General features: G+C 36.4%; 1 protein-coding gene across 4 annotated transcripts in view; it reads right to left on the reverse strand.

Moving 5' to 3' along the window:
- The window catches only part of FYB1 (FYN binding protein 1), a 192,796-nt gene that overhangs the window by 36,949 nt on the left and 140,033 nt on the right, over positions 1-15,814 (reverse strand). For all 4 annotated transcript variants that reach the window (XM_019930113.3, XM_019930114.3, XM_019930112.2 and 1 more), the window contains 5 exons: positions 6,084-6,130; positions 4,144-4,163; positions 3,669-3,703; positions 2,567-2,687; positions 128-287 (listed from right to left, as the gene is read on the reverse strand). In XM_019930113.3, the coding sequence (XP_019785672.1) occupies positions 128-287; positions 2,567-2,687; positions 3,669-3,703; positions 4,144-4,163; positions 6,084-6,130 (383 nt within the window). The remainder of the gene's footprint in view (positions 1-127; positions 288-2,566; positions 2,688-3,668; positions 3,704-4,143; positions 4,164-6,083; positions 6,131-15,814) is intronic.

Here is a 15,814-nt window from a genome sequence, read left to right on the forward strand (position 1 = left end):
TTCCTATCTTTGTCCACCCTGTAACGTGCTCCCAACTTAATGCTTATGAGTAGCTTTGGAAGAATTTTCACATTAATATTGGCTCAAATAGAAAACACTTCTTAGTCGTAGGAAAATGTGCACTCACATGACCCCCTGGCTGTTTTGCCCAGCCATTTTCCTTCAGGGTTGTCTGTGATTCGGATTATCTCAATTTGCTCTCCTTGCTTGAAGCTCAGTTCATTCTTTCCTCCTTTGACATCACAGCAAGCTTTTGCTTGGTGGATGACTTGAATAGGGCCTGTTAGCTGCAAAGAGGAAAAAAAAATCACGACCGGCTTCTTTACTATTCAGAACATCTTTAAGGAACGCGGTTTTGAAAGACAATATGTCCACCACTTGCCAACCTGCCTATTACCAACATTTACAAGTTTGAACTAGAAGTTGAGGGTGAATGTCATTCCTGGTGAATGTTCTTAGAGGAGGGGTTAGGGGAAAATTGCAGAGGTCAGACAGAACGAGCAAAGAACAGGTAAGCACATGCTCGGGGGTCAGGAGAGAGTGGCAGTGATCTGTTGACCTCGGGAACTCTGTGGAAGATTTGCAGAGAAAGCCACCGATAACCGAATACCACTTATGTACGACATGCTGGGTGCTATGTGTTTTTATGGGGTATGCTGGTGGTTTGCTTCGTAGACAGAGAAATAGCTTTGTGAATAATAAAAATAACAAACAAATATTATGAGAGGTTTTTAAATTAATATCCTGAATAGTACAGTGTTTTCTTGACAGCAGGGGAATAATCTAGTTTAGAGGCCGTGAATCCTAAACATTTCCTAATCCTAAATTGGTCTTTTCAACAGAATTTCTCGGACCTTTTGATATGCAAATATGCATTGTGAGTTTTGAAGAAAGTCTACTGTATTTTATTGAACTTGTGATGTGATGGATTGTGAGACATATCATTAATTATGCACCACCAAGAAAGAAAGAAAATAGCTTAAGTTAAATTTTGATATGCCAACGATGTTAAAACGCATCTTAATATCAGAATTTTAAAATGTGAAATATTTTGTCTTGGAATTAATGAAATGTGAAGCTATGTAAGTTCTCACATTTATTTATTTAATTGGAACATCTATTAACATTTTGTGGAAGGAATATAGCGTGTGAAGTCCTAGTCTTGACAAACTTTTGAGTTCATGTTTGGTGGTATATCTTCCGTATCCTATTTTTTTCTTACTAACAAATGTTATTCAAATGAATGAGTGAAACAATGCAAAATTGATTTCTCAAAAAAACCCCACAAGGGAAAGCTTCACACCATTCCTTCAAAACTACAAACAATCTCTTCATAAAAAGTATGTTATAAAGATTTTCATTTAAGAAATTAGTTTTTCATGTTTTCCACTTGAAAACTATAAACATTGGTAGCCATATATTCTGTATGAGTAAAATGTTTTAGTATTCATACTGTAATCTTAATTTTGCTTAATGTAGTAAGCAAAACTGAATGAGATCCTATAATAGATACAGTGCCTTCCGTGCATTATTTTATTTAATTCCATAAAAATCTTTCAGGAGAGGTATCATTGACTCACTTTAAAAATAAGGATCTGAGATTCAGAGAAGTTTAGTAATATGCCCATGATCACATAATTTGCATGTGCAGTTGGACTTTGAATCCACATCTGTCCAACTGACTCTAAGCTTTACATTTTCCCTTTGCCCTGCTGTTGAATCTTTGTTTTACTATAATCAATATACTGGGAAATTATATATAAACCACATTTTTATAATTCAAACCATATTGTAAATGTTCAGGAGGAATTAAATATTTAAAGGAAACTTGATATGAATCCTTTTTATAGTGAAGAATAGTTTTGTAGCTAGATAATCACTCTATAGCTGACATACTAGACCCACCCCAGATGGGCCATGTCATCAAAGACATACTGGCCAAAAGAGTATAGTCCGCAAGTATAGTGGTAGTGGTGGTAGTAATAGAAATCACACAATTAGAAATCAGAGATCAGAGAAGACAGAGGTCAGAAATCCAGGTGGATGAAGAGGGAGGAGAAACAGCAGGCATCAAGTCAGAATGTAGGTCAGCTTAAAATAAAGGCAAAAGTCAGGTCTAGACAGCAGCAATCAGGTAGCTCACGGAGCTTTATTACGACAGGTCTGGTTAATCCAGAGACACTTCTGTCCCTCGTACCATTATAATACATGCCACAGGGATGTGTATGTGTGTGGTCCTGAGCTCACATTATGAGTAGGATAAAATGAAATGCATAACAAGGAGGGTCAAGATGGGTCTGAGAAATCAAGTACTCTTTCACTCAATCGACATAAAATTTCCTGAGCTCCCACCATATTTTATTTGGACTTTATTGCATTAGTTTTTAGTGCAGGGGTAAAGGAGATTATTGGACAAAAACATTACTATTGTGAAGGTAGTTACTCTTTAGAAAACAATGATTAAGTAATTCTCCGACCACGTAAGGTTTCAAGAATTGTGCCCCTTTTGTGTGAAAGTTATAAAAAGAGGTTACTCTTTTTCACCCTTCGGCAAGCAAGCTCTTACTTTAAATTTCTTCTTTATTTCCTGTTCTTTCTTTTCTCTCTCTTTCTGTTCCTTTTTCTCCAGCTCTAATCTCTTCCTTTCCTCCTTTTCCCTTTTCTTCTCTCTTTCTTTGGCTGTTTCTCTGTGGATTAAAATTGTAAGTTTGTTTTAGCATCCACGGGCATTGATGTGTCAGGGCTCCCTATCCAGAGAGGTTTCTACCCAGAACAGAAGATAGTATGTGAAGAAGTATAGGTGAAGGTATAAAGCCAAGGCTTGTCAAAATTCCTGGGTGTATGAGACTGTTCTTAGACCCAGCAGGAGGCATTCAAATGAGGATGCCTTCCTAAGGTTCTGCTGCCCTTACAGCTCGTGCAGGCAAGTGGAAAGCACTGTTTATAACGGTTCTTGCGGCCTGTCGGCATGAATAGAATTAATCTCTCTCTCTCTCTCTCTCTCATGCACTCACTAGTACAAGTTCACGTACACACATGCACTTGTACACACATGTACAAACCTTAATTCAGAAACTTTAGTCAGAATTAGTTGAATAAGAACTGGGTAGGGAAAATTAACATATTTGAATCAACAAAAGATAAAATAACATATTCATTCTACTTCTACTCATTTTCCAAGAAATTTCTTAGTCTCGGGCTACCCAGAAACCCATTTTGGAACCCTTTCTAACACCTTTCTGTTTAGCAGACTAAAACTTTGGCATCTGGTGCTGTGTTAAGTCGTCTCTCATAGCAAGGTTGTGAGGTGAAGCGCTGTCTAGGTGAGGACATTGTAACGTATACACGAATTCATGTGCCCAAGGACACACCGAGAGCAAGAAATCAGATTCCCGGCCCCTGTGATTCCCTGCCTGTGGGCTATCTAGTGGGCTGCAGGCCTCTGACCTCTCTGGGGATGACATTTTAATAGAATCCTCTGTAAAATGCTTAGACAAGAAAAGAATCTTTAGTCCTTTGTATTGAAATAAAGGTTATCATTATATGCCCGTCATTTGAACAATACAGCTTTTCCCTCCCAGTGTTGAATATCCCTCCACTCTCCCTCATACAAATCATTATATTCATCTTAGAAGGAAAATATCATGGTAAAAAACTGTAACTCATACATGTCTTCATATGTTTCTCCTTCACTCTCTTGTTCCTGTCAAGAAAAACATTAATAATGATTAACTGTAATTATTTAATAAGGGAACATACACATATTACATTGCTCAAATAATCAGTAAAACAAGCATACATTTGTGTGTCAATTTGGCTTATTTAAAATATTTTTGTTTCCTTTTTAGAGACAGACTGGAAAAGGAAGCACAGAAAGATTTCATTTTATATCTTGCCATGTAATTCAGATGTGTAGCCAGACTTCAGTCTATGTTTAGCATTACAAAATTACTATGAGTCAGTGTAATAATGGGTGTTTAATGTCTCAAGCATTTTAGATGAAATAAGATTATAAATGGAAAAAAATCACCATTACTCATAAGGATTTTCATTTGTTGGTTTATATCAATAGAAGATGAATCACAATAATTGTTACATATTCTAGTTACAGCAATATAATATGAGAAGGAAAAAAAAACTGACCTCATCCAGATTTCCAGTTCCTAAAGTGTTTAAAAAAAGAATACAATTTAATGTAGTGTAATTAAGAAGTGCTTTAATACAGGATTATTAGATGTAATATAATATTCAAAACAGTTCATCATGTAACAGAACTTATAATTTACCAAAGGTATAGAAGTACAAAATAGAATATGCAGTTTAGATTCTTACTATGGCTTTTTTGAATCTTGTAATTTAATTATAAAATCATTTCACTGACTTTCATAAAATAATGCAAAAGCCAAAAATTAATGAAGACACTCTTTATTCTCTTTATGAAAAGCATGCACATTTGGTTTTGTGGGCTTGCAGTATGGAACAAAGATTTTACCAGAAAATCACAACTAGTTCACACTTTTCGACTTACTTGTTCCCAAGGATTTGCTTTCATGTGTCAAACAAATCAAGTTAATAAGATTTTTTAAAAAGATATTTTACTGCTCAAGGGTTTGGTAATATCAATAAATTACCAGGTACAAAGACATCATCTAAAACAATAATAATAAAAACAGTGTGGAACTGATATACAAATGAATAGACCAGTGGAATAGAGCAGAGAGCTCAGAGACAGGTACACAAATTTACACACACACAAATAGAAGCACACATTATGCACACACAAACACACCTATATATGCAAAGACACAAACACATCAATAGAGTTAATACAGTAAATGTGGCGTTATAAATTAATGAGAAAAGGGTGGATTTCAGAGTATGGTAATGGGAAAACCGGCTTTGTACATGAGACAACAAATCTAGATTTCTACTAACGCCTCAAAAGTGGACTGCAAAGAGATCAAAGACCTAACTATAAAGGATAAAGTTCATAGAAGATAATATTTGTATTTCCTAGGGATAGGACTTCTTAAATAAAACTTAAAAAGTATAAATTACAAAGTAAATATTAATGAATTTGATTATATCAAAATATATTTATGTTCAGTGAAGGACAGCATGGACTAAGTTAATAGACAATGGACAGAATGAGAGAAGATATTTGCAGTGTCTACAACTGACATAGGATTAATATCTGGAATACAAAGGAACTCCTGCAAATTATCCAGAAAAGGATACCAACCCCAAGAAAAAAATGGTCAAGGAATAGGAACTGGCAACGTACAGAAGAGAAAACCACAAAGGCTATTAAACAAATCAAGTATTCGAACTCAGCAGCAAGCAGAGATATGAAAATGAAACAAGTCATTATTTTACGCATGTGAGACTGGAAACAACTGGAAAGCTGCATGGTACTATGCACTGGCGAAAGGCAGGCATCTTGGAATCTTCATGCCCTGTGATGGGAGTACACAGAGATGCAGCTCTTCTGGAGAGCACTCTAATCCTACTCAGTTGGAATGAGTATGCCATTGCTTACAAGCAGCCACTCTACTGCTGGATATACATAAAGGAAGGCTCTCAGAGGTCCACATGGAGATATGGACAAGAAGGTGCATTGACTATTATTTGTGGTACCAGCGAGTTGAAGGTGAAATGTGAATGCATAGGATGCATACCATGGAGTGCTGTGCAGTAGTTAACAGAAAGAAATTAAATATACATATATAACATGGAGGAGCCCCCCAAAACACATTATGCTGAATATAAAAAAAAAGGCCAGAGTGAGCTATAATATACAGTTTATGTAAATTGAAATATGTACATATACACATACAACAGCATGCAAAGAATATGTACAAAAGACACACGCTAAGTACATTAGAATATTTGTCTCTGGTAAAGGGGAGGAAGGAAAGGGAGTGGGTCATGGAGATAAAAGGAAATAAATAAGTAAGTAAAATAAGAGACGGGTCTTGCATGGACCAATGACGATAATGACCCATTAATGATCCTATGAGAATAATTAACTCAAACTTCCGAATCGGAGGGAAAAAATAAATAAAACATCTTTCGCCTCTTACCATCAGAGTGCATGACACTATCTTGATTTTCTTCATTTACAGGGCTTCTGAAAACAAGAGAGAAGAAAAAGTGAAAATGGAACAAGTAGAAAAAAGAATAAAAGGATCATTTAAAAATAACTCTTCTCTTTCATATCTGCTCTGATTTAAAACTTCAGAAGTCAGTAGAATAGGCTTTAGCCTGGTATTGATGCCACTACTGCTGCAAAAAGTGGAGAATCGGGGAGCTTGAGCACAGCACTGCCCATTCAAAGTGAGTATCTACAATTAATCAGTAGTTTAGTTTCAGAGCAGAAATATTTTTCTGTTAAAAGGACAGTATGTCAATAAGTCAATTCTGGGTTCTGAAGGTATATGATTGGCTGTACGGTACAGATTCCAAAGATCATTAGTTCCAATCCTGACTCATCACCCTTTTCCAGATGTTTTCCATCTGGTTTTGCTTCCATCACTTGTGGCTTGAACTCCAAGGTGCTTCATTCCAAACCACTTCACTCCAACTGCTCATAACAGCTATCAATACCTGGGCTTCACGAATCCCTAATGATTTATGGAACCATCTATATTTTCTATTTCTATTCTTGGGTTGACTTGCATAACTGGGGAAAATTGCCATTTTACTGATTTAGGATATTACCAATAATTGACATTCAATCTCAGCTATACCCTCAACACTATTCTATAATCTCATTACACTTTTATTCTAGTCAACCCTCTCTTGCATCATCCTTCCCAATTGCTATTCAAAACGTTCATTACTTCCCTCAGATCTCCTATTCCTCTCCTTTCTCTTTTCATCAGATGATCTTGTGTCTTATTTCACTGATAAAATAGCACTTATTGGGGGTGAACTCTCTTAAAATACATTCTTTTAACTCCCAAGCTTATCTACAGTTACGCCCATCCTTACCTGTCCCTACCGAAGTTCCTTCCATCTGTGTTCTGAATCCTATCTGAATGGTCAATTATTTTACTCCTTTTATTAGCTATCTTCTGTGTGTCATCATATTATTTATATTACTATTATTGTTCTTCTTCTTTCACTCCCCATCCCTAAATATCTCACTACTGTTTTCTCCCTCAGCCCAAGTTACTCTCATTCATGAAGGACAAACACTTCTCTTCACCTTTCTAAATCCTCCACATTACCATAAGGCCATCATCCTTTTCCCAAAGTAGAAAAAGCTGTCCATACTCACCGACTTCACTTGCTCTCCTCCTCCTCATTTCTTCATTGACTACAATCTGGTTTCCCTTGCTAATCCTTCACTGAAACTATTCTTAAAAGATTTGATTACCAAATCCATTAAACACTTCTCAGCCAGCACCTACTTGATTGCTTTGTGGCTCTTATCACAGTATTGGCTATTTTGCCTTCCTGGAGTCTCCTTTGTTTCCACCAGAAATCTCTCCCACTCACTTCTTGTCCCTCTGGTCACTACCCCACAATTTCCTTTGTGGGTTAATTTGCTCTGACTTCCCCTTTTAAGTGATGGTGTTCTTTTGTGTTCCAGTCTTGGCTTCCTCATTTTTATTTTCACTCTACATTTGCCTCTAGATGGTCTCATATAACTCCATAGTTTCACATATTATCTTAATGTTGGTGACTACATGTTGAAATCTCTAGCCCAGACCTCACTTCTGAGTTTCAGATTCATCTATCTATCTATCTATCTATCTATCCATCCATCCATTCATCTGTCTATCTATTCATCTTCCTATCTATCTTTATTTGTATGTCTCACTGACACTAAACCTGTTTTTCCTACTAAGTTTCTTACCTTGGTCAATCGCACCACAATTCCCTTAACCACTTAAGCCTTAAGTCATCCTTTATTTCTCACTCTTCTACAGTCCCACATCGAATTAATCAAGTTCTGTAAGTTCTGCAAGTTCTGAGTATTTAGTGTCTCCTATAATGCACTTCCCCTTCTGTCTCTCCTCTATCCTGCTAGACACAAGAACAGGATTCTATCATTGCTAGTGTAGACCCATGAAGTAGCCTTCTGGACAGTCTTCTAGTGATGAGAATTGCTCTTCATCTTTCCTACCCTTAAAGTCCCTTCTACATGCTGCTGCCAAAGTGATCTTTCTAACGTGAAATTGACACCATTTGAAGAATGTGAGCAGGAAGTGCCTTGCTATCACTGAGACCATAAAAAAGGGCTAGTGGGTACTCTTGTAGCCCAGGAAGAATTACCGTGGATATACATGTCTCAGTTTCCACCTGAGATGATAAACATATGTGGTCATAAACTGCTATCTAATAAACTCACTTTTTAAAAAAATCAAACATTTAAAATTTAACACATATGCAGAGCTTCCTACCTAGGTAAGTGTAAAGGCCCAGTGAAATTGATCATGACATGACACTTATTTTTCTTAGTAAGCCTTTTTTAGATCTTGGATGATTCAGAATTAAATACAGAAACGATGAAGTAATTCAAGCCCATGGTACAAAAATCTGTTTCTAATCATTGGGACAATATATGTATGTTCAATATTTTAAGTATTTGTAGTATTTAAGAGATTTACTACATTAGATATTCAGTTGAAAATCTGTGTCACATCACTTAAAAAACTGTCAGTTAGACTTAATATTTTAGTTGAAAACTAAGGACTCTAAGTGTTAATGTCAATGGCTGCTGGCCTCATAAAACAGAGTCAGCCAAAATTATGAGCTCCTAATAAAAGAATATATCATCACCAAGGAAGGAGTCTTACCTAAATAAAGAAAGAAGTACATTTAGAAAATAGAACTAAATTTGATCAAGCACCCATCTGTATCCAACTACCAATTTCCAGAGGAATGGGGAACACACAAGCTGTACTGGGAGGAAGCGATCAGTGCAATCCAGATTGTGGGCAACTGTAACGCCCACGAACAACTTGATTTGCTCAACAAATAAATTGCAACAATTAAAAAGAAAGAAATAGAGGGTGAACCTAGAGATTGAAAGAGAATTACAAAACATATAAGCCATAGACTTTGCTTGGATTCTTATTCAAACAAACAAGAAAACCCACATACAATTTAAGAGAAAACTGAAAATTTGAAGACTTTATGTCTTAAAGTAACACACAGAGTCTATTTTTAGGGAAACCTACTGAAATATTTATGGTTATTATTACATGATGCTTGGTATTAGTTTCAAAGTAATATGAGAAGAGAGAAGTGGGGGGGGTATAGATGAAACAAGATTGGTAGTGAGTTAAAAACTGTTGAAGTTGGGGAAGGGTGCATGGGTGCATACTATGCTATTCTCCTTGCCTTTTATACACTTAAATTTTTTAAAATAAATGTTTCTTAAAAAGTATAAGAAGAGGACTAGGAACCAAGATGGCAGAGTAGAAGGACATGCTCTCACACCCTCTTGTGAGAAAACCAGAATCACAACTAGTTGCTGGACAATCATCGATAGGAAGACACTGGAAATCACCAACAAAGACACCCCACATCCAAAGAAAAAGGAGAAGCCACAATGAGATGGTAGGAGGGGCGCAATCACAGTCAAATCAAATCCCATAACTGCTGGGTGGGTGACACAGACTGGAGAACACTTATATCACAGAAGTCCACCCACTAGAGTGAAGGTTCTGAGCCCCACGTCAGGCTTCCCAACCTGGGGGTCCGGCAATGGGAGGAGGAATTCCAACAAGAGGAGGAAGAAGCAAGAAGAACTACAAACCTGCAGACAGTGGAACAAAAACCACATTCACAGAAAGACAGACAAGATGAAAAGGCAGAGGGCTATGTACCAGATGAATGAACAAGATAAAACCCCAGAAAAACAACTAAATGAAGTGGAGATAGGCAACCTTCCAGAAAAAAAATTCAGAATAATGATACTAAAGATGATCCAGGACCTCAAAAAAAGAAAAGAGGCAAAGATCGAGAAGATGCAAGAAAAGTTGAACAAAGACCTAGAAGAAATAAAGAACAAACAAACAGAGATGAACAATACAATAACTGAAATGAAAAATACACTAGAAGGAATCAATAGGAGAATAACTGAGGCAGAAGAATGAATAAATGACCTGGAAAACAGAATTGTGGAATTTACTTCTGCGGAACAGAAAAAAGAATGAAAAGAAATGAAGACAGCCTAAGAGACCTCTGGGACAACATTAAATGCAACAACATTTGCATTATAGGGGTCGCAAAAGGAGAAGAGAGAGAGAAAGGACCAGAGAATATATCTGAAGAGATTATAGTCGAAAACTTCCCTAACATGGGAAAGGAAATAGCCACCCAAGTCCAGGAAGCGCAGTGAGTCCCATACAGAATAAACACAAGGAGAAACATGCCGAGACACATAGTAATCAAATTGGCAAAAATTAAAGACAAAGAAAAATTATTAAAAGCAGCAAGGGAAAAATGACAAATAACATACAAAGGAACTCCCATAAAGTTAACAGCTGATTTCTCAGCAGAAACTCTACAAGCCAGAAGGGAGTGGCATTATGTACTTAAAGTGATGAAAGGGAAAGATTACTCTAACTGGCAAGGATCTCATTCAGATTTGATGGAGAAATCAAAAGCTTTACAGACAAGCAAAAGCTAAGAGAATTCAGCACCACCAAACTAGCTCTACAACAAATGCTAAAGGAACTTCTCTAACTGGGAAACACAAGAGAAGAAAAGGATCTACAAAAACAAACCCCAAACAATTAAGAAAATTTTGGTCATAGTAACATACATTTCTATAATTACCTTAAACGTGAATGGTTTAAATGCTCCAACCAAAAGACACAGGCTTGCTGAATGGATACAAAAACAAGACCCATATATATGCTGTCTACAAGAGACCCACTTCAGACCTAGGGACACATACAGACTGAAAGTGAGGGGATGGAAAAAGATATTCCATGCAAATGGAAATCAAAAGAAAGCTGGAGTAGCAATACTCACATCAGATAAAATAGAATTTAAAATAAAGAATGTTACAAGAGACAAGGAAGGATACTACATAATGATCAAGGGATCAATCCAAGAAGAAGACATAACAAATATAAATGTATATGCACCCAACATAGGAGCACCTGAATACATAAGGAACTGCTAACAGCTATAAAGAGGAAATCAAGAGTAAAACAATAATAGTGAGGGACTTTAACACCTCACTTACACCAATGGACAGATCATCCTAAATGAAAATAAATAAGGAAACAGAAGCTTTAAATGATGCAATAGACCAGATAGATTTCATTGATATTTATAGGACATTGCATCCAAAAACAGCAGACTACACTTTCTTCTTAAGTGTGCATGGAACATTCCCCAGGATAGATAACATCGTAGGTCAGAGATCAAGCCTTGGTAAATTTAAGAAAATTGAAATCATAACAAGCATCTTTTCTGACCACAATGCTATGAGATTACAATGAATTACAGGGGACAAAACGTCAAAAACACAAACACATGGAGGCTAAACAATACGTTACTAAGTAACCAAGAGATCACTGAAGAAATCAAAGAGGAAATCAAAAAATACCTAGAGACAAATGACAATGAAAACACGACTATCCAAAACCTATGGGATGCAGCAAAAGCAGTTCTAAGAGGGAAGTTTATAGCTATACAAGCCTACTTCAAGAAACAAGAAAAATCTCAAATAAACAATCTAACCTTACACCTAAAGGAACTAGAGAAAGAAGAACAAACAAAACCCAAAGTTAGCAGAATGAAAGAAATCATAAAGACCAGAGCAGAAATAAATGAAATAGAAACAAAGAAAACAATAGCAAAGATCAATAAAACTAAAAGTTGGTTCTTTGAGAAGATAAACAAAATTGATAAACCATTAGCCAGACTCATCAAGAAAAAGAGGGAGAGGACTCAGATCAATAAAATTAGAAATGAAAAAGGGGAAGTTACAACAGATACCACAGAAATACAAAGCATCCTAGAGACTACTACAAGCAACTCTATGCCAATAAAATGGACAACCTGGAAGAAATGGACAAATTCTTAGAAAGGTATAAACTTCCAAGACTGAACCAGGAAGAAACAGAAAATATGAATAGATCAATCACAGGAAATGAAATTGAAACTCTGATTAAAAATTTTCCGACCAAAGTCCAGGACAGATGGCTTCACAGGTGAATTCTATCAAACATTTAGAGAAGAGCTAACACCCAGCCTTCTCAAACTCTTCCAAAAAATTGCAGAGGAAGGAACACTCCCAAACTGATTCTATGCGGCCACCATCACCCTGATACCAAAACCAGACAAAGATACTACAAAAAAAGAAAATTACAGACCAATATCACTGATGAATATAGATTAAAAAATACTCAACAAAATACTGCAAACAGAATGCAACAATACATTGAAAGGATCATACACCATGATCAAGTGAGATTTATCCCAGGGATGCAAGGATTCTTCAGTATGCACAAATCAATCAATGTAATACAGCATATTAGTAAATTGAAGAATAAAAACAATATGGTCATCTCAATAGATGCAGAAAAAGCTTTTGACAAAATTCAACACCGATTTATGATAAAAACTCTCCAGAAAGTGGGCATAGAGGGAAACTACCTCAACATAATAAAGGCCATATATGGCAAACCCACAGCAAACATCATTCTCAATGGTGAAAAATTGAAAGCGTTTCCTCTAAGATCAGGAACAAGACAAGGATGTCTGCTCTCACGGCTATTATTCAACATAGTTTTGGAAGTCCTAGCCACGGCAATCAGAGAAGAAAAAGAAATAAAAGAAATACAAATTGGAAAAGAAGAAGTAAAACTGTCACTGTTTGCAGATAACATGATACTATACATAGAGAATGCTAAAAATGCCACCAGAAAGCTATGAGACCTAATCAATGAATTTGGTAAAGTTGCAAGAAACAAAATTAATGCACAGAAATCTCTTGCATTCCTATACACTAATGATGAAAAATCTGAAAGAGAAATTAAGGAAACATTCCCATTTACCATTGCAACAAAAAGAATAAAATATCTAGGAATAAACCTACCGAGGGAGACAAAAGACCCGTATGCAGAAAACTATAAGACACTGATGAAAGAAATTAAAGATGGTACCAACAGATGGAGAGAGATACCATGTTCTTGGATTGGAAGAATCAACATTGTGAAATTGACTATAGTACCTAAAGCAATCTACAGCTTCAATGCAATCCCTATTAAATTACCAATGGCATTTTTTACGGAACTAGAACAAATCATCTTAAAATTTGTACGTAGACACAAAAGACCCCGTATAGCGAAAGCAGTCTGGAGGGAAAAAAACGGAGCTGGAGGAATCAGACTCCCTGGCCTCAGACTCTATTAAAAAGCTACAGTAATCAAGAAAATATGGTACTGGCACAAAAACAGAAACATAGATCAATGGAACAAGATAGAAAGCCCAGAGATAAACCCACACACCTATGGTCAATTAATCTATGACAAAGGAGGCAGGGATATACAATGGACAAAAGAAAGCCTCTTCAATAAATGGTGCTGGGAAAACTGGACAGCTATATGTAAAAGAATGAAATTAGAACACTCCCTAACACCATACACAAAAATAAACTGAAAATGGATTTGAGACCTAAATATAAGACCGGACACTATAAAACTCTTAGAGGAAAACATAGGAAGAACACTCTTTGACATAAATCACAGCAAGATCTTTTTTTTTTTGGTGGTACGCAGGCCTCTTACTGCTGTGGCCTCTCCTGTTGCGGAGCACAGGCTCTGGACGTGTAGGCTCAGCGGCCATGGCCCACGGGCCCAGCTGCTCCACGGCATGTGGGATCTTCCCAGACCGGGGCACGAACCCGTGTCCCCTGCATCGGCAGGTGGACTCTCAACCACCGCGCCACTAGGGAAGCCCGCAAGATCTTTTTGATCCACCTCCTAGAGTAATGGAAATAAAAACAAAAATAAACAAATGGGACATAATGAAACTTAAAAGCTTTTACACAGCAAAGGAAACCATAAACAAGATGAAAAGACAACCCTCAGAATGGGAGAAAATATTTGCAAACGAGTCAACGGCTAAAGGATTAATCTCCAAAATATATAAACAGCACATGCAGCTCAATATTAAAGAAATAAACGACCCAATCCAAAAATGGGCAGAAGACCTAAATAGACATTTCTCCAAAGAAGACATACAGATGGTCAAGAAGCACATGAAAAGCTGCTCAGCATCACTAATATTAGAGAAATGCAAATCAAAACTACAATGAGGTATCACCTCACACCAGTTAGAATGGGGACATCATCAGAAAATCTACAAACAACAAATGCTGGAGATGGTGTGGAGAAAAGGGAACCCTCTTGCACTGTTGGTGGGAATGTAAATTGATACAGTCACTATGGAAAACAGTATGGATGTTCCTTAAATAATGAGAAATAGAATTACCATATGATACAGCAATCCCACTATTGGGCATATACCCAGAGTAAATCATAATTCAAAAAGACACATGCACCCCAGTGTTCATTGCAGCACTATTTACAATAGCCAGGTCATGACAGACGAATGGATTAAGAAGATGTGGTACATATATACAATGGAATATTACTCAGCCATAAAAAGGAACGAAATTGGGTCTTTTGTTGAGACATGGATACAGAGTGTAGTAAGTCAGAAAGAGAAAAACAAATATCGTATATTAACGTATGTATGTGGAACCGAGAACAATGGTACAGATGAATCGGTTTGCAGGGCAGAAGTTGAGACACAGATGTAGAGAACAAACATATGGACACCAAGGGGGGATAGCTGTGGGGTGGTGGGGATGGTGGTGTGATGAATTGGGCGATTGGGATTGATATGTATACACTGATGTGTATAAAATGGATGACTAATAAGAACCTGTTGTATAAAAAAATAAATAGAATAAAATTTAAAAGTTTAAAAAAGAAGTATAAGAAAAATCCAATTGCAAATGCAGTTGGAGTAGGTAAGAGAAATGGATATGGTTTAATAGATTTACAAGAGTTGTTTAAGTTCTTGGGAGGTTTTGCTGAGTGGAGTTATGAAATTTGTTCAGTCAGGCAGGTATCGGAAATGCTTAAAAACAAAATTCAATATGTAAATTTATACACATAATGGGAAACATGTAAGGGAGTTTAATTACTTAAATTTATTATAAACATAACTATTGATCTGAAAGAAGTTAGTCTGAGTTTTCCAATCATTAATCAGAGATCCCCCTGAAAATAATTATTCTTATTTAAATAAAAATTGCTAGGTGTATAAATTGCATAGCAAGTTATATTATGTGAGTTTAAGTATTTAAAATAAATTAGGCCTTTGCATTATTAACTTTAGTGAAGTAAATATTAATTAAAAGCACAAGATATAAATACCTTAGACATCAAAATACACTGACATTCTACAGAATAAAATCTATAGTTCTTTTCATGGTATATAGTTCTTAAGATCTCTCCTGCTCTTTTAGAGTTTTATTTTCCATATTTCCTCTTCTTACATGGTCTTCTTTTCACATATTAATACTGAATTCACTTATTCTCTGAACACTGCTTTCTTGTTTCTTCATGCTTAGCCCCTGCTGTTTGCCTTCTCTGGAATAATTCTCCCTTCTCATCATCCCCTGCTGTGGCCCTCCTTAATCTTTAAATCTTTAAGCCTCTTCTTAAACACTCCCTCCTCTGTGAAGTTATCCCAACTCCCCCAAGCTCACACAGTTGCTGCTTCCATATGTCATACATTGCTCACTACAGATATTAATCTGGATTGC

This window comes from Tursiops truncatus, chromosome 3, assembly GCF_011762595.2.
Source record: "Tursiops truncatus isolate mTurTru1 chromosome 3, mTurTru1.mat.Y, whole genome shotgun sequence".
Lineage (NCBI taxonomy): Eukaryota > Metazoa > Chordata > Mammalia > Artiodactyla > Delphinidae > Tursiops > Tursiops truncatus.